This window comes from Molossus molossus, unplaced genomic scaffold (assembly GCF_014108415.1).
Source record: "Molossus molossus isolate mMolMol1 unplaced genomic scaffold, mMolMol1.p scaffold_m16_p_9, whole genome shotgun sequence".
Lineage (NCBI taxonomy): Eukaryota > Metazoa > Chordata > Mammalia > Chiroptera > Molossidae > Molossus > Molossus molossus.
In genome coordinates this window covers 31,390,294-31,417,676 of record NW_023425403.1, presented here as the reverse complement: position 1 = coordinate 31,417,676, position 27,383 = coordinate 31,390,294, and the positions used below count along the sequence as shown (strand labels likewise).

The 27,383-nt window shown below is 41.1% G+C and overlaps 1 protein-coding gene across 1 annotated transcript in view; it reads right to left on the bottom strand.

Moving 5' to 3' along the window:
• Positions 1–27,383, bottom strand: part of SCEL (sciellin) — a 114,158-nt gene that overhangs the window by 73,747 nt on the left and 13,028 nt on the right. The window contains exons 2-8 of the mRNA XM_036249981.1: positions 17,687–17,748; positions 16,670–16,787; positions 13,404–13,463; positions 9,613–9,681; positions 5,008–5,076; positions 4,391–4,429; positions 3,047–3,127 (exon numbers count right to left, since the gene is read on the bottom strand). Coding sequence (XP_036105874.1) covers positions 3,047–3,127; positions 4,391–4,429; positions 5,008–5,076; positions 9,613–9,681; positions 13,404–13,463; positions 16,670–16,787; positions 17,687–17,729 — 479 coding nt within the window. The 5' untranslated portion in view covers positions 17,730–17,748. The remainder of the gene's footprint in view (positions 1–3,046; positions 3,128–4,390; positions 4,430–5,007; positions 5,077–9,612; positions 9,682–13,403; positions 13,464–16,669; positions 16,788–17,686; positions 17,749–27,383) is intronic.

Below are 27,383 nucleotides of genomic sequence, written 5' to 3'. Positions count from 1 at the left end.
GCTGAGCTCTCCTCCTCCCTAGCTGTCCCTGCACAGGTGGAGAATCTGTCACTCCCCATTGACCTGGCTAACACTGTTTTCCCAATTCCAATGATTCCCCGAGACCTGCCCTGCCTGACCCGCTCACCCAGCCAGAGCCTCTCCCAGGGGCTTCAGACCCTCTGCGCACACCGCAGTCTCTTGCAAACACCCCCAGGCCCCACACACATGATGTTGTCCTCAGCTTGCACAACAGCTCCCACCGAGCAGCCCCAGGACCCGCACAAATGGGGCTGGCCTCTGCCCACACAGGGCCCCTCTCAAGATGCTCCCTTGCGTGCTGTTGGTAGAAATGTAAAACTGTGCAGCCACCATAGAGACAGTATGAAGGCTCCTCAAAAATTAAAAATGTAATAACCATATGACCCACCAATCCCACTTCTGAGTATTTGTCTGAAGAAATTGAAAACACTAATTAAAAGAGATATATGCACCCCTATATTTATTATTTACAATAGCCAACATATGGAAGCAAGCCAGGTGTCCATCAATAGATGAATGGATAAAGATGTGGTACATATATACAATGGAATATGACTTAGCCATAAAAAGAATGAAGTGTTGCCATTTGCAACGACATGGGTAGACCTCAGGGGAATCATGCTGCGTAAAATAAGTCTGAGAGGAGACAAATGCCTTGATTTCGCTTATTGTGTGGAATCTAAAAAGCAAAATACACGATCAAACAAAACAACACAAAAAGCAAACTAATGGTTGTCAGGTGGAAGGGGGTGGGGAGTATGAGAAAAAGGGGCGAAAAGGATGAAGAAGTTCAAACTGCCGGTTGTTAAAATGGTCACAGGGATGTAGAGAACAGCACAGGGAAATAGTCAGCAATACTGTCATCACTATGTCGGGGCCAGGTGGTGATGACTCTGTCAGGTATATCAATGTCAAACCACTCGGCTGTACACCCAAAACTAATATAATATTGCAAGCCAACTAGAGTAGATAAACAAACAAACAAACCAACAAAGTTCTTCCACAAAACCAAGTTGAAGGTACAAAAGAAATCACAGGGTGGGCCCCAATCTCACACACATACATCGGAGGTTTTCAATGCAGTGTCAAGGTCTGCAAGAAACCACCAATCAGACATCTGTTTTTCCTTTCTAAGTCCTACCTGTTTCCTTCACCACCCTCTTCAAAACACCCTGAAGGAGATATCTATATCATGAGGTCAAACTAAAAAAACAAAAGCAAAAAAAAACAAGAGAGAAAGGAAAGTAAGACTTAGAACAATGAGACTTTTATTACCCAACAGTCAGGAGCATTTTAAACATCCCTCATTATCAAGAGAAAAGTGAAGCCAAGTGTCTGATAGGAAGCTCTGCACGGTGGAATAATATCCATATTGTCAGGACTTCGGACTTGGGCAGTAAAAGCAACTGACTTTGCACCGTGGTCCACGAGGGCTTCAAAGCTGCAGCACGAGGACTTGTCTAGAGTGGGAAGGATCGAGACTTCCTGCTATGTACAGTGGAGAAAACAACATCTGGCTTATATTTGGAAAAGGAGTGCCCAGTGCGTCGGCTCTGCTGGTCCTCAGCAGCCTGAACTCAGGCCGCATTCCGTCCTGTCTAAGAAGCAAGCGGGAACTTGAACAGCATGTGACATGTCATGGAAAGGGAGCAGTGAAATGCCCAGGTTTGCAGCCAGTGCTGAAAGCTGAACCTTCAGAAACCTCAGGACTGGTGGGTTTCCTCCCTTCGCCTTGTACTTCCTGTATGTCCAGGGCCGACTCAAAGGACCTTGGTCTGGAGGCAGAGAAGTCCCACTCCCGAGAGAAAGCCTGTCCTCTAAGCATTTCTTGTGTCATTAAAAAGGACGTACTAAAAACAAAATAAAACAAAATTCCTGAAGCAGGTGTATTCTCTGAGGCACCACAGGACCAAACCAAGATGAGATGGGAGTAAATCAAAGCAGATTTCACCTAGTGGAAGTAGTAGATGCTACCCGTGAGAGCCAGTGACAGGTGTCGCACAGAGTGAGAGTCCTACTGCTGGCCCCAGGGCCTGCATCCAGGCCTAGACTGTCAGAGGAAGGACTCCTGCCCTGGGTACAAGAGTGCACTCACTGACCTTAAATTTCTTCTCCTACCTTAGGAATCTATTTCTAACCAACAAAGGGTTGGGGCAATGTGAAATTTGGGTCCAAGAGAAAAATGACCACATTTTCTGAGACTCTGCAGATACGAACAGAATTCCATGTGCAGGAAAAACAGAATCAGCCATTTCTCTCCGGGAGGACTATGGCAGCACCATGGTCATCATCAACGGACACTGAGCGCCCGCCCTGCACCAGGCACAATCCTAGGTGCAGGCAAAGCATTGAGGTTCTCAAAGGTGTGTTTTCCAATAGCGGAACGATGCACTAGCACTGTGTTCTCTTCAACATGCACAAAATCGCTTCCCACAGTCTGTCTGGTGGAGAAGATTCTGCCACCACAGGTCCAGCTACTGCTCTGTGCCTACTAGATGAATGGAACTCAGCAAGGACAAAGGGGAGGGCCACGCAGGAGAAGTTGGAGGAAGAGGCAATGACCACACAAGCACAGGTCACCCTCTGGAGATACGCCTTTGACTCTGCTCGGAAGGAGGGTCAGCCAGTCCACAGAGCAGAGGCGGCGGCCACAGGGCAGGCTGGTTTCAGGTGGATGGTGGCCACACAGGTCATTATTTCAGGGTCAGACAGTCCCTGTACAGGACTCTATTAAAATGTGGTACCTGAATCTCTGGGCTCTGTCGTCAAAAACAACACCTAGATATTCATGACCCTAGGGGAACTGGAGAAAAGATGGCATATTTGAAAAGGAGATTGGGGGAAAGACTGAAGTTTGCCGACAGCAGAATTGGATCCCTGGAAAGGAGAGGAGGGAACCAGGAGACAGGGCGGAGCAACTTCAGAATGCTGCCTGGGGCCTTGGTGGGGGTCTGGTCCAGCAATTAATAAAGAAGGATCCTTGAGAGAACATCAGCAAGAGGCTGACACGGTGAGCCCATTGTACCTCTTTTTCTTTACGGGGACTGTAGCAGCAGTGGAAGCTGGGGGGCTGGTGGTGTTCGCACTGACAAAATCTCCAGGTCGCCTGTTAAATCACAAAAAAACACACAAATACTCACATTCCTGAAACTTTTTCATTCTATCCTGCCTTTAAATGTCTTATAATCTTATTATTATAGGTCTTATTATTAAAGGTCTTATTATACTCCCAACTGCTCTCCATCCACCACAGATGGTTTCACTTGAAGGTAGAGGAACAACAAAATTCTTCCTCCGTTTGCCCATTTTATAAGTTGACAGGTTCTCATCTAAGTAACTAAAACCGAGGGCACTGAATAAAGATATTTGTTTTATGACATCAATTGTGTGTCCGAAATCCAGATCTATCAATTCGGGTGTGCTATGGAGATATATATATATCTCCATTAAATAATACATATAATATTTTAATCCTGTAAATATATTGTAACTGAAAATTAGACTGCAATGTTTTTTTGCATTAAAAGCATTATTTTGTTTAAGAAAATATTTAAGAATGATCCCATTTCTAATCTCTGTTTGGTATTTATTAATATACACAGGCCTTCAAAAAAAAATAGAAGTGACCCAGGTCTGTTTCAACTATTGAAAGATTCAGTCCAGTGTAAAAATTACTTTACGTGTAAATACAAATTAAAAAACTAATCGAGTTTTCAAAAATCTGCCTAGTTTGGCTCTGGCCAGGTAGCTCAGTTGGTTGGAGCGTCATCCTGTACACCAAAAGGTTGCAATTTGATTCCCAGTCAGGGCACATAACTAGGTTGTGGATTCAATACTGGATGGGAGGCAACCAATAGATATTTCTCTCTCACATCAATGTTTCTCTCTTTTGCTCTCTGTCCCCCTTCCTCTCTCTAAAATCAATGAATATTTCCTAGATTAAAAAAAGCTTTTTTAGTTTATAAATGCCAATGGTATATTCCGGGGAAAACATATTTTATCTAAATAGAGTGTTAACAAACCCATGATTTCATGACTCAGGTGAGTTGTAGATGTAATGGGTGTTTGGAGAGGCATGTGAAATGCAGGGGAAGAAAAGAAAAAAAAAAGAGTTAAGCTTTGTTGTTTGGTTAAGAGCAGAGGTCAGCAAACTTTTCTGTTCAAGTCCACATAGTAAATGTTGGAAGCTTTGCAGATCACTTCAGTCTTTCTAGTTCACTCTGCCTAAGCAGGTAGGGGTGTGGCTATATTACAATTAAACTTTGGCCTGAGGGCAGTATACCTGGGGTTTTTTTGTTTGTTTTTTGAACACATACAAAGAAATACACTCTATTCTACAAATGTAATTTCAGTTAGAAAATTTACTTACATTTTTGTTGCTTCTGGTGATCTAAATGTGGACATGTGTCTGATAAGACAAAAAAGGCAAAGTTTTAGCAGCAATGAATAATTAATATGTACTTGTATCTATTTCAAATTGTCATGAATTTAGAATTTTGACGGTTAAGGGTTAGATGTTATCTGCGAGAAAGAAAGGGGAAGCATCAGTATTTGAATAAATTTGGTGACATGATTTTATAATCTTTTCATGTCTTGTACTATCGCAAAAGGAATTTTTTTCTTTCAGGAAATTCAGTATTTTTCCAATAACTTTGTTTAGCAATAAGAATAAAAATACTGACATTTCCATGTATTTCATAATCTTTCCTTCAGGATCACTGAGACAGAAACAGAAATGTGGAGAGGATGGCGTGAAGCAATGCGTTCTCCTGATTTTTAAGCCAGGCAACAAGATTTCATTTTTCTCTAACCATGAGTAGGAGTGAAGGTTTTTACTCCAGACTTTTGTGTTTAAAAAAAAAAAAAAAAAAGAGTATAAGAATGTACTGAAAGATATTAAGTAGAATTGAAGAAATGTAAGTAAATAAGTAATGCTTAGAAAAATATTAAACTCAAGCCTTTCCCAAAGTTAGTAGATACTGGTACCTATTGGTTAGTTGGTTATCCAAGGCATTGGCCTTTTGTGTTTTAGCAGCATCATGTCTGTCTGAGATCCTTTATAAAGAAACAAGACAAAAGAGTGTATGAACATTACATTATTAAGCTTCCTTTAGACTTCTTTTATGCTAGAATAACTTCAAGATATAACCTTTCTCTAGTAAAAAGAAATGTTTTTCAGGTGTTACATTTTAGAAAATTTTACAATAAAAAAGCTACTTGTGGCAAAAATCTATTTATGAGGCAATTTTTATAGCGTTTGGAATTTTTAAAGTTCATGCTTTTCAATTAGCCTTTCTGATTCATTGAGCATTTTTATTTAATAATACATATAGCCACTGATGGTACCTTTTGTGATGGTAAAATACATCAGGGGAAGACTTAACTATTTCTCAAATGTTTTGTGGTATAGACAATGCTATATGTTTGCCAAACTCATTTTATTTTCCTCTGAGCACAGAGAAAGACCAAATTCCTCAATCTTTTTCGCAATTAATTTGGGACCATGTGATTGAATTCTAGACTAAAAAATTGTGGGCAGAAATGTTATTTGCCACTTCCAGACACATCCTAAAACCTCTTGCAGGATACTCCATGCTTGTTATTCTCCTTCCATTGTAGATTTGTGCCCATGGATTGAAGAAGGCAGCAAGAAATCATGGAAAGAACGTAGGTCCCTGAGTCACTTTGTGGAGCAGAGACATTCCCTATTCTTCCAGCGAATCACATTGAACTGGTGAGAGCAAGCTGTAATCTATTGTGCTAAACCATAGAGATGTGGGGCAAGAGAGGGAATTTGTTAAAAGTGTTACATTACCCTGGTGAATTAATTCACTTTGACTACTACTTTTCGTTAATAGGGCCTACTGACCATTAAAGGGTTAATCCCTCTAATCTCAGCTCTCCTCAAGGAGAGTGGGTCTGGAAAGAGTGTGTTTGTCTGTCTCTTGGGTCCAGGAAAGACAAATTAAAAATATAATAGTCTCCACGCCCATGGTGGGAGCTCATGACTGCAACCCCTGTTTCTTCCCTTCTTTCCCTCTCACCAGGTTCTTCCTGGGATGGGGGCTGTCTTCACAAAACTAGGATGAAGCAAAATCAGGCTCAGGAAAAAAAGGCCAGTGAGACTCTTCTGTTGACCCCACACTGTGGGTCTACTATAACTTTCTCTAAGCTTTCCCTTCACTGTCAACTTTAGTACAGGGCTTTCTATCAACTGTTTCTGGGAAGATGGACACTATGCCTCACACTTAAAAACATGTGACCTAATGGTCATTTGTTTAAAATAACTTAAATTTCTAGATGTCACATTGACATGTGGGAACTAAAATATTGTGTAAATAATGCTAATACATTAACATTTTATGAGTCAACCCCAAACACAGTTTCTGTTTGTGGTAAATAATGCCACAACCTGATAACTTTTGAATGCAAAAGGGAAGGAAAGTTGGAATCCTCCAGAGGTTCATATTCTTAACTGAGTGTTCACAATGCAGGCATTAACATGCAGAATCCTAGAATCCACGTATAAAAAGCTCCTATGGTGACCATCAGGCAAAGACGGAATATATCCCCTGCACTAACTGCTACTGAGCCTGCAAGATGTTCCTATTTAAAGGACTCCGCAGTAAATCCCTGTGAATACCAGAAGTAAGCTGTCAGGTAATCTTCAATCTTAAATGTTCCTGGGAAATTCTACTCAGACTTTAGAGCTATTTATGAGAACTTCATATAAAATAAAAACCATCTTGGGAAACTGCTACTCTGGAACACTGAAAGCAACAGTCAGTTTAAAGCAAACAGAACCTCAAAACCAAATCTTCTCAAAGTTTAAACAAAAGTTCTGATGATAATTTCATCAAAATTTTACAGTGTAAGCCTATGTAGTAAGAAATAAGAAAAAATAGCTATCTATTACTCTTTACTGCTTATTTTATACATTTTCATTTACTCTTCAGGACATCCCTACAATATAAGTACAATGATTTTTATTTTATAGGTGAAGAAATGGAGTCTCCAAGAAGGTGGGTAACATTCTTTTAGCCACGACACTAATAAGTAATCTACCTCCAAACTCTTCCTAGTAGGTCCCCATGTCATCATACACCTGACTTCGTTGTGTGATTGTTCCAACACTCATATCTTCCTTCAGTTATTATTCTTCACCTCCACTATCTCTTCCAGTCTGTGAATAATCATGGACAGAACTCTAAACTACCATTCCAATTTATATCAATGTCTTATTACTTACAGAGATTACCTTTGTGCTTTTCTTGGAAATTAAGTTTCTGACAACTTGTGATCTGAAATAGGTTGTTTAATAGGAATTGTCTTGGAGACAGGAAATACTCAAATCATGCTATTAGCAGTATTATTTTAAAAGGGGGTTACACTTCCACAACAAAACACTAGAGGTCGCCCTACTCTAGATGTTCCAAATTAGTCATTAAATCACAGTCAGGATTTAGATCATACAACATGTTACATACACTATTATTTACTTGTTTCTTTAGAACACTTCATAGTTTTACCTACATATGTAAATTTTAAAGGAAACTCTTCAAATATAAACTTAGTATTTTTATTATTTCATTAAAAATAAATACATTATTGAAATGTACATACATGCACACACCAGATATACTTTATCACCTTCCTTCTAAAATTATTTTACATCTTGCATTAGGAGTGGCCGGCATTCTGGGGTCAAACTCCTACTAACAGGACTTGCTTTTCTGTACTGACGCCTGTGTCCTCTCCCTCCCTTTATTTCCACACTGAGAGATAGAGATTACTGTTGGGAGACAGGACTGCCTGAGAAATGAGTTGGCCAGGATATTTTTTCCAAAAGTGCCACTGAACTTCTGTGTAAATAAAGTAGGTAACCTCGGGCTTTATTTTCTAGCATATAAAATGAAGGATTGGGGTTATGATGGTGGTTCTGAATTTTGGCTGCACATTAGAATCGTTTCATAAGCTTTTTAAAAAATGCCTGGGTCCCACCTCAGACTAATGAAATCTGAACTTGGGGGGTGAGAAGTGTTGGGACAAGTTATCAGTGAAGTTTGAACGCTCCCTCAGTAATTCTGATGTGCAGCTGGGGCTGTGAGGGGGGCTCAGCCAGGGTGCCCGTGTGGTCCGGTGTGGTCCACGCCTGATTTCCAAGGCTCTATCTTGACTGGCCTGATAAACTTTCAAACACAGAGCCTACAAAGGCTTACGTCTCCCACATATTTACCATTCTTGAGGTATAATGTCTCATTTTCAAGTTCATTCCTAGAAAAGACATTTTCTTCTCATTTAATGATGCAATAGGACTTTGACTCCTGTCTCTACTCAGTGCTATGGAGATGAGATCTAGCACATATACTTCTATAAACTCATCTCTGTCAAGGCTATTAGCTACAGGAGAGGTACTTAGAGATACCAGTGCAGAGCATCCTCCTTTAGGGAGACTGACTTGGAAACCTATGACTAAAGCATATACATTTGCTACATTAATTAACACTGGCATAGTCTGAATATAGAACAAATTCATCCCATAAATTTCAGCATATCAGCTTTAAATGCAGCCGACAGTATCTTTGTCTACAATAACAGTACATCTTTAGTACAGGGAGTGACCTCATCTGTCAATGGCCTCAGGTGTTGAGGCATCAGGTGCTTGGCCTCATCCCCCAAATTCTAGACTCCAAGTGAAGATGTTAACTTTGCTCTTGACTTATGCTTACTTGCATCTCTACCAAATACAAATGTAAATGTGATTTGTAGCACTGACACTTGAACTCAAATAGACATTTCTCAATTTTCTCTATAGACATGAGCCCTTTCCTAACAACAGGAATAGCATGATGAGCTAATTTAATGAACCACATGGTGAGTAGTTTCACTCTCTAAAGTAAAGAGCTAATGTCTTTATCCTAGAGTGGATCAAAACTATCATGTTATTGTCCGGACAGCATGGCTCAGTGGTTGAGTGTCGACCCATGCACCAAGAGGTTGCTGGTTCGATTCCCAGTCAGGGCACATGCCCAGGTTGTGGGCCAAATCCCCAGTGGGGAGCATGCAGGAGGCGGCCAATCGATGTTCTCTCTCATTGATGTTTCTATCTCTCTCTCCCTCTCCCTTCCTCTCTCTCTAAAATCAGTCAAGGAAAATAAATAAATAAAAACTATCATGTTATTATTTATATTCTCTCCATAAAGTACTCATGCAGAAACTATTATTTCTCCACCATCAGGATTGAAAGACCAAAAGTTGCAACAAGAACTGAAAACTCATCTTCACAAATATTATATTCTCCACTTTAGATTGAACAGACTCCACACAATCCACCCTACCTATACTCAAGACAGTTTCTACATTTCTTTCCTATCAATCCACTATTAGCAGGATTTTAGAAATACAGTGTTATCAAGTGAAGGTTTTCTGTGTTGAAGAAGATAATGTAATTCTTGTATCCCTTCTGTACCTGCATATAAAATAACATGGTTCAAAGCTTACCTTGGTAAACAGCTAAATACCTCATGCTTTATAAGAAATGGGATTTAAGATGTGTTATGCATTTTGATTACATAGTTCAAAATGCCTTACCTGTCCAAAGTGTCATCAGATCTGTACCGGCTGATTGTGGCTTTTCGCTCATTTAACTCATTTGCTTTCCTATAGCAAAGACAAATCAAATAAATTACCGAAAAATAGTTTATAAAACCTATCATGCATTTGGTAAAATTCTGACCTATTTAGTAGATGTATATGTTATCAATAAAAGACAGACTTGAAGTATCCAAATATTCTAAGGTTATGATTGGGAAAAATAAATTATGGCAAACTCAATTCCTCGTGCTAATAAAGGAATTCTTTTCTAAGTCCACTTACTTCTCACTGAAATGTAACATACTCCGACTGAGGAAACCACACTACATGCAAAATGTTAAATATAACTCTTGCCAATGTTGTCGATGTTTGCATAATAGAAACTCAGTCTCTCACAATCAAGTACATTTTGTTTGCAGAGTTTTAGCCGCACATAAGGCAGCACAACAGGTCAATCACAAATCGCTTTATTTAAAGTTCAGCACCGAGGACAGGGTTGGAAGATGCGAACATACTGGCAGAGGGAGGGAAGGAGAGGAAAGAAAGAAACGAGAAACGGGAAAGTTGGAAAGAAATAAAAAAGAAAGAAAGTGGGAGAAGAGAGAACAGATGGCTGTTAGAAGGAGAGGAGAAAGGAAGAGAGATAGGGAGAAGCAGGGAGAGAAGAAACCAAAGACAGAGAGAGTTGAGGAAGAGAGAGAAACAAATAGGGAAGAGAGGACAGAAGTCTCAACGGTAGGAATTACAATCATCGAAGGAGTGAAACTATCTTGATCAGAATGATTACTCAGAAAAAAAAAAAATATATATATATATATATATATGGCCTATTTATTGCCTTGTATAAACCCATGGTACAGGGAAAGCAAGCTCATTGTGTGTTTGCATATTAAAGCATCATTTTAAGCTAACAGATCAAACGTATTGAATCAGTAAAAAGTCCTAATACAGTATATTTTAGATTTAAGTTTTAGCTTGATGTTGTATAGTTTTATTAAGCAAATATTTGGAAGTAAACTGCCTAATGCACAGTGTCAATGACTATGAGAAAATTAAGAAAGAAATAATGGTGGACCCTACACACACACAGCTAGAGGGACAGACTAGATACCTTTCTACACCCACAGGTAGGAAGTGGTTGTATCTTAAACGAGGTTCAAGTAAAGTACAAGGGAATTCTAAGTCGAGAAAGCTTATTTCCAGAGGTAGGAATCAGAGAAGTCCTGTGGCTGAGGTGCAGTTAGAGTGGGACCTTGGAGGACACATAAAGGTGGACACAGTAAAACAGAATAGAGAGAGTAGTGTCCATTAAGGCAGAAAGAAAAAGGAAAATGCCTAACACAATTCCTTAGGTTCTTAAGGAAACTAAGAGTAAAAGCATGCTATGGTTCATCCCTGCATATAATGCATCAGTGCAAATAGGTTCTGGCGACAGGGCCATCCAACCCCTTCCAGAAGCAGCCCCTTCTCAGATGCTGTCACTTGAAATCTCATTAGCCGGCTTTAATCTTCCCAGCAATTATCACAATAGAACATATTATACTGGGTTTATGTTTTTGTTTTTGTTTTTTTCAGTCCCTGCCTCCTCCATCTTCCACTGGGATGCAAGTTCTACAACAGCAGGGATTTTGTTTTGCTCCCAGACCTCACAAAGGTATCTGGCTCAATGTAGTCATCTGTGCAAGTATCATTTGTGCTTATTTGACATGTTTTAATGATCTGGCAGAGATCTACACAGTAAAATTTCCTCACCTGTGATAAGAGGAAGCTTGTTCTCTGGGGCGATGAGGATGTGCTATTGTCTTTCTTTATTTTCAGTCTCTGCTCATGAGGAGCTCTTTGCACACACTGTAACCTCTGCAGGGAGCACATCTTCCCATGCCTCATGCCCATCAGCCACCCTTTCCTACTTGGGAATTTTTCCTCCCCATCCTTCAGCAGCAGCACCAACACCAATGACCATGTCCTGTGTTCAGGCAGTTAGTCTCTCCCTCCTCTCTAATCCCCAAAGCACTTGCACACACTTCTATAATACTGCCTTCCATGGTAACTTTTACTGAGTATTTTAGTTTATAGAGCCATCTCTTTTTCATGAACATGAGAGCTCCTTAAGGCCAAGGGTGGTGTCTTCTGCATCGTCATATTCCAAGCAGCTGGCACAACGTCAGCACCCAGCAGGTACTCCAAAGTGGTGTTGAGTAAACACCAGAGTGGATGCAGCCTCTGCAAAGAGGCCCAAAATGTCACGTGGGCGTCCATTTGAGCAAGTGCAAGGAGAAGTCATCTGCACTACTCTTTTGGAAAATGTAGTTTGAAACACTAGATGTAGGTCAAAGAGAAAATGTCTTGGGCATAAAGATTTTTTTTGTTTTGTTATTGAAGATGAAAGCTCAGTGCTGCTTAAGCCAAAATGCTGTCCACCAACAGGAAGGTTTCAGGTAACCAATATAGTTTCACATATAAAATAAGCACAGGCCCGGCTGGTGTGGCTCAGTGGTTGAGCGCCAACCCATGCACCAAGAGGTCGCTGGTCCAATTTCGTCAGGGCACATGCCCATGTTTTGGCCCAATTCCCCAGAGAGGGATGTGCAGGAGGGGCCAATTGATGTTCTCTCTCATTGATGTTTCTGTCTCTCTCTCCTTCTCCCTTCCTCTCTCTCTCTCTAAAAAAAAAAATCAATAAAGAAAAAAAAAGCACAGAAGACATTAAGCTTTTGTTATCCTAAAACACAGAGACCATAAAGCTTAGTTTAACCAGTCACAATTCAAAACAAGTACGTTTGTTTTTTGGCAGTTCCACCGAAGGGCCATTAAAATGGAGGGAGCAATTTCCACTGGTGGCTGGACTCGAGGGTCAGGCTCCCTGTGTTTGGTGATGTGGGGCCCATTGAGAACAAGGCTGTGATCTTGAAAATCATGAAGACCATGGAGAAGGCACAGGGAGCATCTGCCGAATCACAGAGCAGTCCTTCAGTCAGGTCAACTGAGGCTGGGAACCGGGAAACCAGATACTGTGTGCAGAGGGCTATAAGCTCAGGACCCTGACAACAGGCAAAAATTATCACCAGGTTTTAAAGAACTTAGAAAAATTTACATATAAAATTTCCAAAATAGTCACCTTCAAGGTGTCTACTTAACTCTCCAAGGACCACACGGCGAGGCGATCGCACTCCTTCACTAGGTACCTCATGGTGACACACAGGCTACCGGGCCAGATAGGACTTCTGTCCGATAAATAACTGCATTCTTCTGATGGGTGTGGTTGTGTGTGCTCGTGTAAATGTGTTCTAATGAGGATGTTATCTATTTATTTGATCAACATTAGATTATTTAAATCATTATGATTACTAGTTTTGTCTGAACTCTTTTACTGGTTTGTCGTCGTCAGTCTATTTGCCACTGAATATCATTTACTGGTTTTCTGCAAACCTAGAAGTGTCTAACGAGGACTGTACTCTCCCAGAAAGCAAGTGAATTCTGGAGTTGCTGTGTCTGTACTTCAGGGTTCCTTTCCCTAAGGTTCAAAGGTACCGCATCTGGTCGTGTCTCTGTGGACGCCCTCTCCCTTTCCTGCCGGGAGTCCAGGGTTGGTTATTCCACTCTGAGCTGTGGCTATGCAGCAGGGCGCTGTGGAAACCACGGATGACATCAGAGTACCCTTCACGTGCCCAGAATGTCAGGGAAAGCCCAAGGGCAGCCGCAAATATCCAGCCTGTCTTAAATAAGTCTTCCCAAAAACTACCACCTTTGTGCTTCTGCTGATGATGTAACTTGTCTGAAACACTCACCTGTCCAAGGCATCATGGGAGTTATGTCGGTTGAGCACCACCCTACCATAATTTTCATCTCTGCAGAGAAAGAACAAAATGAAGTCATATGAAAAGTTACCACAGTATTTAGTAAGCACTGAATAAGGGAGACATAAAACAGCTCACCATTTTTGGCAAGGTTAATTCATTTTACTCCAGGCATAAAAACACAACTACGTATTTATTTTAACCAGTCACTACTTGAAAGCGCATGGTGGGAAGAAACAAGTATGTCAGTACAAATGATCATTATTCTAATTTATCCCACGAGACTTCCATGTGATTCAACAATGGAATAAGTGTTTGTTGCTTTGTTTTGATTTTCCATTAGAGTGAGAGAACACCAGGCCATCCACCTGTGGATGTCAGGAGAGTCACTTTCTGCAGGAAGGCAAACATTTTTTATAAAAATGTTCTGCATTTCATTGAGCCCATATGTCAGGACATTGTCATTTTATGGACTTGATAGTTATCCTTGACAAGAGTCAAGGAAAATAGTTACTACTATTTGGTAATTATTCACAGGAGATTTAGCTCGTTTTGAACCATGAGAATACAAAGTCTGTTCTGTTTGGTCTTTAACCCTATGAATTAGGCAGGGAAGACACTATCTTTTCCAATTCACACATAAAAAAATTGACAGGGATTTTGTGGCTTTCTTTTTTATCATTATTATTTTTTATTTTTAGACACTTTATATTTTAATTTATAGCTTTAAAATAGCTCTCAAAAATATTAGTAAAAAAATTTAAAATTTAATAAAAGTTCTTGTTCGGTTTGTATGCTTCACAAAGATACACTCTTTGTGGTTTTCCTAAGGCCAAAATGTTAGCAAGTGATAGAGATCATTTTTCTCCAAACCTTTGCATTTCCTATTGGTCAACCCTACAAAAGAGCACCAGACAGAAAAGCCCAAAGCCATGTCCTTCTTACTTTGTACAGCAGACCTGAAAATACAGGCAACTTCAGAAATGTCAAAACATGTAGTAGAGCCTTTGGTCTCGAGCCAAGGCAGAGTAAGTACCTGAACCTTTCTCATGTCAACCCAATCAAACCTGAAATACTACATTTCTCCGGCTTCTGTTCCATTAATGTTACTCAACACTTTAAAACCATGTATAATAAAGATGTATTTAAAAAAAAAAAAAAAACTATAGTAGACGATTAAAAAGAAAGCACAGCAAAAGAGCTTCAGCAAATATACACCCTCAAAAATCCCAAGAGAACTTTTTTCTCCCTGTTAGTAGCCTTCTCTAAAGTCATGAGAGAGAAGCAGACACCAGGAATGTTGTCACCTGAAGAAAAATTATAACACATGGCCCAGAGCTGGGCCAGTGGGAGTAGGAGACACATCAGAGCCAATTTCTCCTCATTCAGCAGCTGCCATTCCACCCGAGCTGGCTTCCCTGGGTCTTTTGAAGGAGGCATGCTTGGCATAAAATCATCATTCCTGCCAACTGCAATTTGTCTTAGACATCTCTATCTTCACCCATCTGTGCAAATATTTGCAACCCCAAATGTATGCTCTACATTTGACATCACTCTACCATTATGAAAAACACAGAAATGCCATCGTAGGCTCTGACAGAAGTGACAACTGTTGCTTCATGGAAGGAAATAATTGCTGCTCAAGAGTGTTAATTCTAAAAGTTAGTGTGCGTCTCCAAATACCCCTGTAGTCCCTGAACATAATGGTCAATAAAGTTTAGTTGTAAATTTAGAGTAAGTATTCCATAATGCAGGGTCTCTGAACTTCAGTGCTACTGACATTATGGGTTTGATAAATTTTTGTGTCCTGTGCACTATAGGATGTTTAGCAGCATCCCTGGCCTCTACCCTCTGGATGTCAGGAATACTCCTTCTTTTTGACAACTAAAATGTCTCTCTTAACCTTGCCAAACATCCCTGGGGGTAAAATTGCCCTGATTGGATTAAAAGCCATTAGTATAATGGAAAAATAATGGTCACAATATCTCAACTCCAGCTCTGGCAGGTAGCTCAGTTGGTTGGAGCCTTGTCCCAATGCACCACAGCTGTGGGTTTGATTCCCTGTTAGGGCATATACAAGAAGCAACCAATGCCCTGGTCAGTTTGGCTCAGCAGTTAGAGCACTGGCCCTCGGACTAAAGGGTCATGGGTTTGATTCTCAATCAAGGGCATGTACCTGGGTTTTAGGTTTGACCCCGGCAACAGTCACGATCCTTTGGAGGCAACTAATTGATGTGTCTCTCTCACATCATTGTCTCTCTCTCTCTCTCTCTCTCTCTCTCTCTCCATTCTATCTAAAAATCAATGAAAAAATATTCTCAGGTAAGGACTAAGAAAAAAAAAAGAATCAACCAATGAATGCATAAATAAGTGAAAAAAATGAATCTCTCTCTCTCTCTCTCTCTCTCTCTCTCAAATAAATCAATAAAAAAAAAAAAAACAGAAAAGAAAAACTCAACTGCACTTAGTAGCAGTGTGCCATTGGACAAGTTACTTAAGTTCTCTGAGGCTCACATTTCCCATCTGTGTAATGAAGATATAAAACCCATTTGTGTGATTGTTGTGAGATTTAGTAATGCTTGATATGTAAAGTACTGAGTGTCAAGCCTGACACATAAGAGGGAATTAAAAAATGTGTGCATATGTATATACATAATTTATAATAAATATATATCTGGGATGGACAAATGTCTATTGTAAATCTATGCTGGCAAGAAGGCAATATGCCTATGATCATAGCTTTAAAATCATGCTTAAAGTACACAAAACTTTCTGAATGGTAAGTCTTTTTTCTTATGAAGTAATACCTTATTTACCACCACCTAAAGGTATATCTAGTTGGGACTAAAATAAGTAAAGAATTTATTGACTTTAATTGTGCATAAACTTTATTTTAAATTATTTAAAACTATTATTACATGTGCAAATGTGCAATCATACTATTCCGTGTTTGTTTTCACTGACATAATCAACATGCACTAGAAATCTCCCTACCACAAACATCTATTTAGTTATAACAATGAAACACTCCTTTCTCTTCCCAGTGACTCACATCCTCTTAGGTATATAGACATAGAAATGGTAGTGATGTTCTTAAAAACCTATGTCACCAATTTATGCTTAATAAATCTTACCAAAAATTAGGCCATGCAACCAAGTGTTTTAGAATGAAAGCATTCACTTTTTATATGGCCATTAGCTTCCCAAACAGAGAATGGCTTTCTCTCTACTCATCCACCCACTCCACACCCTCTTACCTTTCTTCTTCAGGACGGTTCTTTATCCAGCTGTTGTCCTGTAAGAAAGTCCTTCTTTTGTTCACCTCAAGAAACTCCTGTTGTCTCTTTGTGGTCCCCTGAGTAGTATTCTTCATAGCTATCAACAGAAAAATGAAAGAATGGGAGGTGTAAATGCACGGAGTTGGGTGTGGGCTTGTTAACCTGGAAATCTCGAAAGGTGCATCTGATTGGCCAACATCAACTTTCTAGGCTGGCAAGTCCAGTACTGCCTCAAAGTAGGATGCACCAGCAAGAGAAAACAAATCCCACACCCTGTCATCAAAGATAACATATAAGTGCTCAGGTGCCAACTGAAACTGCCCATGCAGCTCCCGAGGCCCCGTCTGGCACCCGAGAATGTAGAACCACCAGCCTGGGGTAAACAAGGGCCGGGCTTAGTGGGTGGCATGCCACTCAAAAAAGAAAGATGCCTCAGAATTACACAGAGGACCATTTTAAAAGCAACTACTAAATAATAGTCAATAAGTTCTGGTGCTTTTGATTATAAATAAGTCAATTCTTTGATCTCATGGGAGCCAGAAACACAGAAGGTCACACATAAAACATGATATTTTTACTGATTTTATTTTTTAAAATCTTTGAGCCCTTTCAGTGAGTCTCAGTGGATTGAGCATTGTCCCATGGACTGAGAGGTCCCGGTTCAATTCCCGGTCAGGGCACAGGCCCTGGTTGCAGGCTCAATCCCCACGAGGGGGTATGTAGGAGGCAGTCGATCTATGTATCTCTCTCACATCAATGTTTCTATCTCTCTCTCTCTAAAAACCAATAAAAAAATTTTTTAAATCTTTGAATTGCAATTATATGAGTAAAATCTGTTGCATTCTCACTTTTTTTTCCAGCCTAACTTTAGCAATGCTAATTAAATAAGATGGTTGCTTCCAAGCATTCAGTATCTATATAAAATAATTAGGGCCTGTGAGTTATTTTCCCGAGACGTTTCAGTTTTCTGAGTAAGGGAAAAATCATCTACGTTACCATTTCCTGTTGCACGCGTTGTCCTTATGGAAGAATTGGACATGCTACCTTCCAGTACAGATCTGAAAGAAAAACGGGTGGGGACAACACGATGACTCTAGGCATCTACAAGGGACTCTTCCATTGCTAACAACACACGTTTTTCAAGGGCATTGGCAGTCTCAGGACCTGATGTAATGAATACAGGACAGAAGTGCCCCCCGGGAGCCTGAGCGTTCATCTATCCCACTGTGTTCATCTTACAGAGGAAGAAACTGAGACCCAGAGTGCTTAGTGTCCCCATTGTTATAGAACAAACAATTGGCTGAATCAGGCCATTAGTTAATCCATTTATTCAATCAACAAATGTGTGTAGGGGGATGGGTGACATGTATAATACTGTCAACAACAAATAAATATATATATACATACACATACACATATATATGTGTGTGTGTGTGTGTGTGTGTGTGTGTATATATATATATATGATGGTGAAAAATATAACAATAAAAATAAATGTGCATTGAATGCCTGTGATCTGTCAGACACTGAGCCAGGAGCTGGGGACAAAAAGATAAGTAAGCTAAGTGTCTGGTCATGTCAATATAAGGAGGCATGGAACTGCCCACACACTAGAGTTCCCCAAGGCAGGCAACCGACGTGAGGCCAGAAGGGAAGCAGCTGGAGGCATGGCAGTCGCCGATCTGGGAAACGGGGATTTGAGGTAACCACTGCTTGGGAAAGCCCGAGGTTTCTTGGCTGCGACCAAGCACCACTTCTAAGCTGTTAAGGGTTATGGCAGCCACAGTCCCGCTCTGCCCAGAGGAGACTGGGTTTCCAGGGCTGAATCATGGCTTTGTGAATCCTGGGCGCTTTTGCTTTCATGGGCTTCCTCCTGTTTTTAATAATAATTTTTTTCCCTGTAACATACATTTTTAAATTTCAACAGATAACACACCAGGACATATCAGATTTTTAGAAATTTCCTTTACACACGCACTTAAAAATGATATTTATGACCGTGTTAGTATACAGATGAATAATAATCCAGGCTGGCTTCACTATTATATGTGTATTACTATTTCTTTATATTCATGTTTTTCTTCTTCTGGCAAAAGGAATTAGAATGAGAACCCTTTAGTGGGTCCCTAAAGGTGTCCTGAGCCCTGGGCACCGCCTTTTCTGTTTGGTGGATAAATTGGCTCTGGGATTCCACTAATGTGAGACTTTCAGTTTTAAAACTGGGAAAGTCCTGAGCAGCGATGTCCGCCCACCCTAGGGAAGGGGTGTTCTCTTCTCAGAGTCCAGCCAGCCAGCAGGGGAAGGAATGGCGGGGGGACTTTAGGGCTCCTGCCAGAGCACACTGCAGGCCCTGCCTTGTCACATCGAAGTCCTGAACCACTTCGTCTCCCTGTGGGGTGCGGCTGAGGAAGCCTGCTGCGGACTCCATGAGGTGCTTGTGATGACAACGAGTAATGCACACCAGAATACCTTTGTTAAATAACAAATACTGCATGGAAGCAGGGAACAGACTGACAAACTTCAGAGGAGGGGGGAGAGGGGGGAAGAGATAAACCAAAGGACTTCTATGCCATGTGCATAACCAGTGGACATAGAGAACAATACTGTGAAGGGTGGGGGACGGGAGCGGGGAGGAGGGAGTCAAGGGGAGAAAAAGAAGAAACATCTGAAACAAAAATTAATTAATTAATTAAAATAAATAAATAAAAGGCAGGAACCACCCTGTCTGGTTTTTCCCAGTGGTTAGAATGTCTGCCCTAGTCTGAAAGGTCGTAGGTTCGATTAAAAAAAAATAATAATAATAATAATAATAATAATAAATGCTATTGGGACTTGAGGTGCTATTATCAGACAGCCATTTATATAAGGTATAACCTGGGGTTCCTGAAAGCCCTCAGCTCCCACCCTCTGATACAAAAGTCTCTCTTACAATAACTGGTCATGGGACATGAAAAGGCCAAGATGCATTCCTTTGGATCAAGGCATTGTTTGCCCTGGAGTCAGTGAGAAATGGAAGCTATCAATGCCCAGGACAGCTCCCCTTCAGCAGTCGGGTGCTCAGGGGCTGTGGGGCTGCACCTCCTCTGGGGTCTTAGCCCCTACAACCTGCAGCCTGTGACAGATGGCTCTCTCCTCAAGGTAGAGCCAGCTCAGCAGGTGATCTGTGCTTCAGAGCTCACTGTGGGGTCAGGCTGAAGCCAGACCAGCGGAGAGCACACCGGCTGGGTTCCTTTCCCTGCCGCCTCCTCCTCTGTGTTCTCCTGAGAGCACCCCCTCAGTAAGTCACAGACACCCTCAGGCACTGCTTCTAAGGACCCACCCTAAGACTAACAACCAGGGCACCCATCGTGGCTCCATCTTAACAGACGCCAGCAGCTGTTCGCTGTACTAAGAGCTGAGTCTGAAGGTCTTTTTGAAGAAAGGTCTGCATTTAAGGTTGCTATTTATTGACTGTGTCACTTTGGGTATGTCACACAGTTCATTCAGCCCCACATCTGTAAAATGAGAATAGAGCTGTTTTGAGGATTAAATTCGATGACCTGTAAAGTGTCTAATTATTATTGCCCAACACACAGTAAGTGCTCAGTAATTCTTTACTTCATGCCTTGATCACCCTGGAAAGCAGAGAGCAACAACATGGGGTGGGGTGGGGGTGGGGAGGGGTTGGAGCCGCCTTGTATTTGGCCTTTTAGGCACACAAGGAGTCTGGTTAGCCTCTGGCTCACTGTGTTTGGAGGTTGCTAAAACTTTGGCAAAAAGAGAGGTAAAAAAGCATCTAAAGGCAAATTTCAATCTCAGCTACTTGTTCATTTTGCCTCACTCTGGACCTGGTTTTCTGAGTTCTTGCCTAGTCTATTTCCTGTTTCTAAAACAGGCTCTGATAAATTTTTCTCCTCTTAGCAGGTGAAGACCTGTAAAGTTAGTAGTTGATTGAATGGGGTTACTGAGAGGGTCAAAAAGCTGAATGTATATTTAATGATACATTTGCAGAGATTGCAAATTCAATCTTGAGACACAGGGTAAAGGAAGAAAAGACATTTTATAATGATCTGCTTTTATGTCCGTCTCTCCCAAAAGACTGTCTCCTGTGGGCAAGGTCTAAAGCTTCCTCTGCTGTCTTCCCAGGGTCTGGGGCAATGCCTATGTCTTCCTCCTCTATGTTCACAGAGCAGGTGGTCCCTAGGTGCTGTTGTGGCTGAACTGTGTCTCCTGAAAATCTGTATGTTGAAGCCCTAACCCTTAGTACCTCAGAATGTGAATGTATTGGAGACAGTGTCTTTAAAGACATGGTTAAGTTAAATAAGGCCATCAGGGTGGGCCCTAATCCAATTTGGTTGGTATCCTTGTAAGAGGAGGACATTTGGACACACAAAGACACACCCGAGATGTGTGTGCACAAAGACAGAGCCACACAAGGACACGGAGAGGTGACCATCTGCAAACCAAGGAAAAAGGTCTCACAAGAAACAAAACCTGACAACACCTTGACCTTGGACTTCTAGTTTCCAAAACTGTGAAACTACAAATTTCTGTTGTTTAAGTCACCCAGTCTGTGGTATTTCATTATGGCAGCCCTCTCAAACTAATAGAATACTTATGGGGAACGTGATTTAAACGTTTCTAAAATAGCTAACTCATTCCAAGAGCTTTGTACCAAACTGTCTCTGACCTGTGCCCTTTTGTCTTCAACTATCCTCTACATAAGGCAATTGTGAATAATGCAAATATCCATTAGCTGAGCAGCGTCTCTGAACAGGTTACCTCAAGGCATTGTCTCTCAGACACAAATAAACTCTGCAAGATAGTTACTGTTAGCTTCACCTCCCAGATGAGACAACTGCAGCTCGGGAAGAGTATCTAACATGCTGAAGGTGATAAGAAACAGAATCTAGCCCTGGCCAGTTTGGCTCAGCAGTTAGAGCGTCGGCCAAGGGAACCAGGGAGTCTTGAGTTCAGTTTCAGTCAAGGGCATGTACCTTGGTTGTGGTTCAGTCCTTGGCCCTGGTCGGGGCCATATGGGAGGAAACCAATCGATGTGCCTCTCTCACATTGATGTTACTCTCTCTCTCTCTCTTCCTCCCTCCCACTCTATCTGAAGATAAATGGAAAACAAATATCCTAAGGTGAGGATTTAAGAAAAAAAACAGAATCTAGCTTCTAAACCAAAGCCAACTCCTTCAGCAACCAGAAATGATGCTCATCATGAATCTTTGCAAGTCCAGACTGGTGCCCTGGCATTAGAGTGAGGAAGGGAAGGTAGACAGCAGGGGCCTGCCTGGCTCTTGACCTTTCTCTCTTTGGAAGTCCCATGACTTCTGCCTCTAGTGCCTGGCAGCATGGGAACCAGGAAGCCTCTCAAGGAATCACTGCAGCAGACAGACCTTCACAGGCAACTGTCTGTGTACTCTCTGATATGCCCTGAGCCTATGTCCACACAAAAGCTTGTGCACAAATGGTCATAGCAGCATTATTTACAATAGCTGAAACATGAAAACAGTCCAACTGTCCATCAAAGAATTAATGGATACATAACAAGTGGTATATCCATAAAATGGAATATTACTCCGCAATAAAGAAGGAAGTACCAATACGTGTTACAACATGGATGAAGCTTGAAACATGCTAAATGATGAAAGAAGCCAGATATAAAATATGACACATGTATGATTATATATGAATGTTATTTTTAAAATTTTTCTTGGTATCCCACCTCAATTCTCCCTTTAGGCTCTGCTGGGTGAGGAAGAGAGTTCAGACAATAGTAATACTTATGATGATTTTATAGTAATTTATATTTTATCTCATTTAGTTTTTACAACAGCTTTTTAAGAGGGACAGAGAATCCCCACTTTGCAGACACAGAAGCAGAGGACCCGCTTGAGTTGCTGATGAGTCGCAGCACCGGGACTCAACCTGGGCTTTCTAGCTTGAGGCTTGTCATCTTTCCTCTGCCAGAAACTCCAGATCGGCAGCACTTCCTGCAGAGAGTTGTCTAGAGAAAAGCAGGTATCGCCTCTTTACCTTATATTCAGGGCTGGCGCTAGTCAGATCCAACATCCTGTGAGTGGGTCTGATATTTCCATGCCTTTGGTAGCTAGGCATTCTCCAGAAGGCCTAGCTAAATGGAATCAAATGAGACAAAACTTCCAAACAATCTCATGCTCTTAACTCTTTCTGCCTGCCAATTACTAGCCTTGAGTATCCTATAAGCACCTCACTAGCTCCACCCCAGAGTTTCTGATACATTTTCTGGGAGTAGTTTCCAACGAATCCACTTTCTTTCCAAGTTTTGCCTTGCTACCTCTCCCATGAAGTCCCTTGGCCTCTTGACTTCACCCTCCCCTTCCCTGAAACTAGGATGGCCTGCAGAGAGTCGGAGGAGCCACCTTGGGACTGTGGGCTAACCACAGGACTGAAGTCACACACTAACAACGGCAGAGCATAAAGTTAGGAGGAGCCAGGTTCCTTGACAGCACCGTAGAGCTGCCACAATCGCCCTGGATTATCTCTCTGAACTTCTCCTTGCAAGAGAAAGCTAAACCTGTTCAGGGGACAATATTTCCATTTTTCAGTTACTCAAGCCTAATGTACTTTCTACCTGTTATGAGGCCACTGTGGAGCAAATGGAAGGTCTAGAAGCCCATGGTGGTCTGCAAAACATAAGACATTAGTAACTGTTTATTAGTAAAATACTATGTCTAGCAACATGTTTATCCGTCCAATGTTCTCATCAGGGGTTACTTGTTGAGCCTCTACTATGCATTTCAGATTGCATGTACATTATCTTATTCAGTTCCTCCAGGTCAGTGTTATTATAGTTAATTATAGAAACCCCAAACTCGAGAAGTTAAGTAACCTGCCCAAGGTCACACAAGAAGTGGCAGAACCAGGAACTATAATTAGGTCTAAGTGACTGCAGCCCCATGGGCTCTTTCCAGTACACATACTGCATGTTGCTCAAATTACCATCTGATATGCTCAATACCGGACACTCAGGGGAAGGCCTTGGAGTTCCAAAGGATGGACGATAATGGGAGAGCAGCTGGGAGGAACAGCAGTAATGCATGACCGCTCTGTCATCCCTGGACAGCTCAGGTTCGAGCTCCACACCTTCCGTGGCCACACTAAAGCCATAAACAGTCTGGCACGGTCTCTCTCCCTAGATCTATCTCCCTGCCAAGTAGCTTGATAACATTTTATGCTCTTTCCTAGCCCCACCGTATTTATTGACAGAAGGTACATGACCAAGGAAACTATAATGTATTCTTGTATTCGATTTTTAGGTGATAATAGTTTAATAAGTATGCAGGAGTTTTTTGGTTTGTTTTTTTTTATCCTCACCCGAGGACATTTTTTCCATTTTTTCTTCAGATAGAGTGGGAGGAAGAGAGAGAGAGAGAGAGAAACATCAGCATGAAAGGGACACATCGAGTGGCTGCCACCCGCACAACCCAACCAGGGCCGGGGACAAACTGCAACCAAGGTACATGCCCTTAGCGGGAACCGAACCCGGGTCTCTCTGGACTGCAGGCCAACGCTCTAACTGCTGAGCCAAACTGGCCAGGGCAGTATGCAGGAGATTTTTAATGCAAATGACCAATATGTGAGAAAATAGAATGTTTCTCAGCAAATCTATGTGTTTCTCTTGCATCTCTTGCATGACCTCCCTCTGCCCCACCTACCCCACCTCTCTCCCTCCCACCTGCATGACCTCCCTCTGCCCCACCTACCCCACCTCTCTCCCTCCCACCTGCATGACCTCCCCCTGCCCCACCTACCCCACCTCTCTCCCTCCCACCTGCATGACCTCCCCCTGCCCCATCTATTTCCTTACAACACATTGGCCAGTTCACCCTAAACATCTCCTCATGTCAACCCTTTGAGTGGCCCCAGGACCATGTTTAGAAACTCCAATCTAAAACTGCTAAAGTGCAAACCCCTATTTTACTCATCTCTAATTCCAAAGGAATTTCACTGAAATGGAACTCTTTTCATCTTAATCAGAATATAAAGCAATATCTTTCATACATGGATATTTTTTATTACTAAAAATGGATCAATAGCATATGTCTCTGTGAATAATGCCCTTGTTAAAAAATGGCCTTTTAGCCCTGGCCGGTTTGGCTCAGTGGTTAGAGCATCGACCTGCGGTCCTGAGAGACCTGGGTTCGGTTCCCACTAAGGGCGTGTACCTTGGTTGCAGTTTGTCCCCGGCCCTGGTTGGTCGTGCGGTGGCAGCCACTTGATGTGTCCCTTTCACATCGATGTTTCTCTCTCTCTATCTCTTCCTCTCTCTCCCTCCCACTCTATCTGTACAAAAAATGGAAAAATGTCCTCGGGTGAGGATTAAAAAAAAAAAAAGGCCTTTTATAGAGTACATTAGAGATTACAGACCTCTCAAATTGTTAGTACCAAAAATACATGCAGCAAAATATTAATTTTATTTTTATCGAAAGGAATTGCTTATTTAACGACTGAAGTTATCCTGAGTTTCAAATCTACTCAACACCCAAATAATGACAGCTTAGTAGCCTCCATTCAGCCTTATTTCTGAGTGCCATCATTTGGTTTCATTCTAATTAAGTTTTTAACTTCTCACAAGAAAGATGAAACTCTAATCTTGGCTGTTACTGGTACTTATGACTAACAATGGCAGATACTAGCAACTGCATTTTATTTTATTTTTTCTCTTTTATTTATTTTTATTTAATATTTATTTTTGTTACACATGTTTCTTCTTTTTCCCCACTGATTTCCCCCTCCCCAACCCTCCCCGCCCTGTCCCCAGCTTTCTTGTCCATGTCTATTGTTCATGCACACATACATATAAGTTCTGTGGTTTATCTCTCCCCCACCACATCCTCTTCTGGGGATTGTCAGTCTGTACCCCACTTCCACGTCTCTGGGACTATCCCATTCTTCAGACTGTTATGTTCATTATATTCCACAAATAAGTGAGATCATATGATACTTGTCTTTCTCTGTTTGGCTTGTTTCACTTAGGATGACCAAACTTTCCAGGTCCCTCTATGTCATCTCAAAGGATAAGAGATCTTTCTTTCTTACAGCTGCATAGTACTCCATTGTGTATATGTACTACAGCTTTGTTATCCATTCATCTACCGATGGACACTTGGGCAGTTTCCAGATCTTAGCTATTGTAAATAGTGCTGCTACAAACATGGGGGTACATATGTTCTTTCTGATTGGTGTTTCAGGCTTCTTAGGGTATATTCCTAGAAGTGGGATCACTGGGTCAAATGGAAGTTCAGTTTTTAATTTTTTGAGGTAACACCATATTGTTTTCCATAGTGGCTGCATCAGTCTGCATTCCCACCAGCAGTGCACTAGAGTCCCCTTTTCTCCACACCCTCGCCAACACTTGTTGTTTGATGATTTGTTGATGGTGGCCATTCTGACAGGTGTGAGGTGATACTTCATTGTTATTTTAATTTGCATCTCTCTGATGATTAGTGATGTTGAGCATTTCTTCATATGTCTCTTAGTCATTTGTATGTCCTGTTTGGAGAGGTGTCTATTCAGCTCGTCTGCCCATTTTTTAATTGGGTTCTTTGTCTTCCTTTTGTTGAGTTCTATGAGCACTCTATATATATTGAAAATTAACCCATTATCTGATATAGCATTGGCAATGATGTTCTCCCATACACTGGGTAGCCTTTCCGTTTTGGTTATTGTATCTTTTGCTGTGCAGAAGCTTTTGAGTTTGATGTAGTCCCATGTGTTTATATTCTCTTTTGTTTCTGTTGCCTTAGGGATGTATCAGTGAAAATTCTGCTGTGTATGATGTCTGAAATTTTGTTGCCTACAGCTTCTTCTAGGATGTTTATGGATTCATGAGTCACATTTAAGTCTTCTATCCATTTTGAGTTTATTCTTGTGTAGGGTGTAAGTTGATGGACTAGTTTCATTTTTCTGCATGTAGCTGTCCAATTTTCCCAACACCATTTATTGAAGAGGCTGTCCTTACTCCATTGTATGCTCTTGCCACCTTTGTCAAATATTAATTGAGCATATTGCCTTGGGTCTATTTCTGGGTTTTCTGTTCTGTTCCACTGGTCTATATGCCCGTTCTTGTGCCAGTACCAGGCTGTTTTGATTACAGTGGCTTTGTACTATAAGCTGAAATCTGGTAATGCGATCCCTCCAACTTTGTTCTTCTTTTTCAAGATTTCTGTGGCTATTCGAGATCTTTTTGGTTCCATATAAACTTTTGAAGTATTTGTTCTAGTTCTGAGAAGTATGTTGTTGGTATTTTGATAGGGATTGCATTGAATCTATAAATTGCTTTGGGTAGTATGGACATTTTAACCATGTTAATTCTTCCAATCCATGAACAGGGTATGTGGTTTCACTTTTTTATATCTTCCTCTATTTCTTTTTTCAATGACCTGTAGTTTTCTAGTCATTAAAGGACCGAATAGGTCCTTTATTTCTTTGGTTAAGTTTATTCTTAGGTATCTTAAATTTTTTGCCGCAATAGTAAATGGGATTGTTTTCTTAGTTTCTCTTTCTGTGAGTTGATCATTGGTGTATAGGAATGCCATCAATTTATTGATGTTAATTTTGTATCCTGCTACTTTACCAAATTCATTTATTAAGTCTAGTAAGTTTTTGATGGAGTCTTTGGGGTTTTCTATGTACAGTATCATGTCATCTGCAAATAATGACAGTT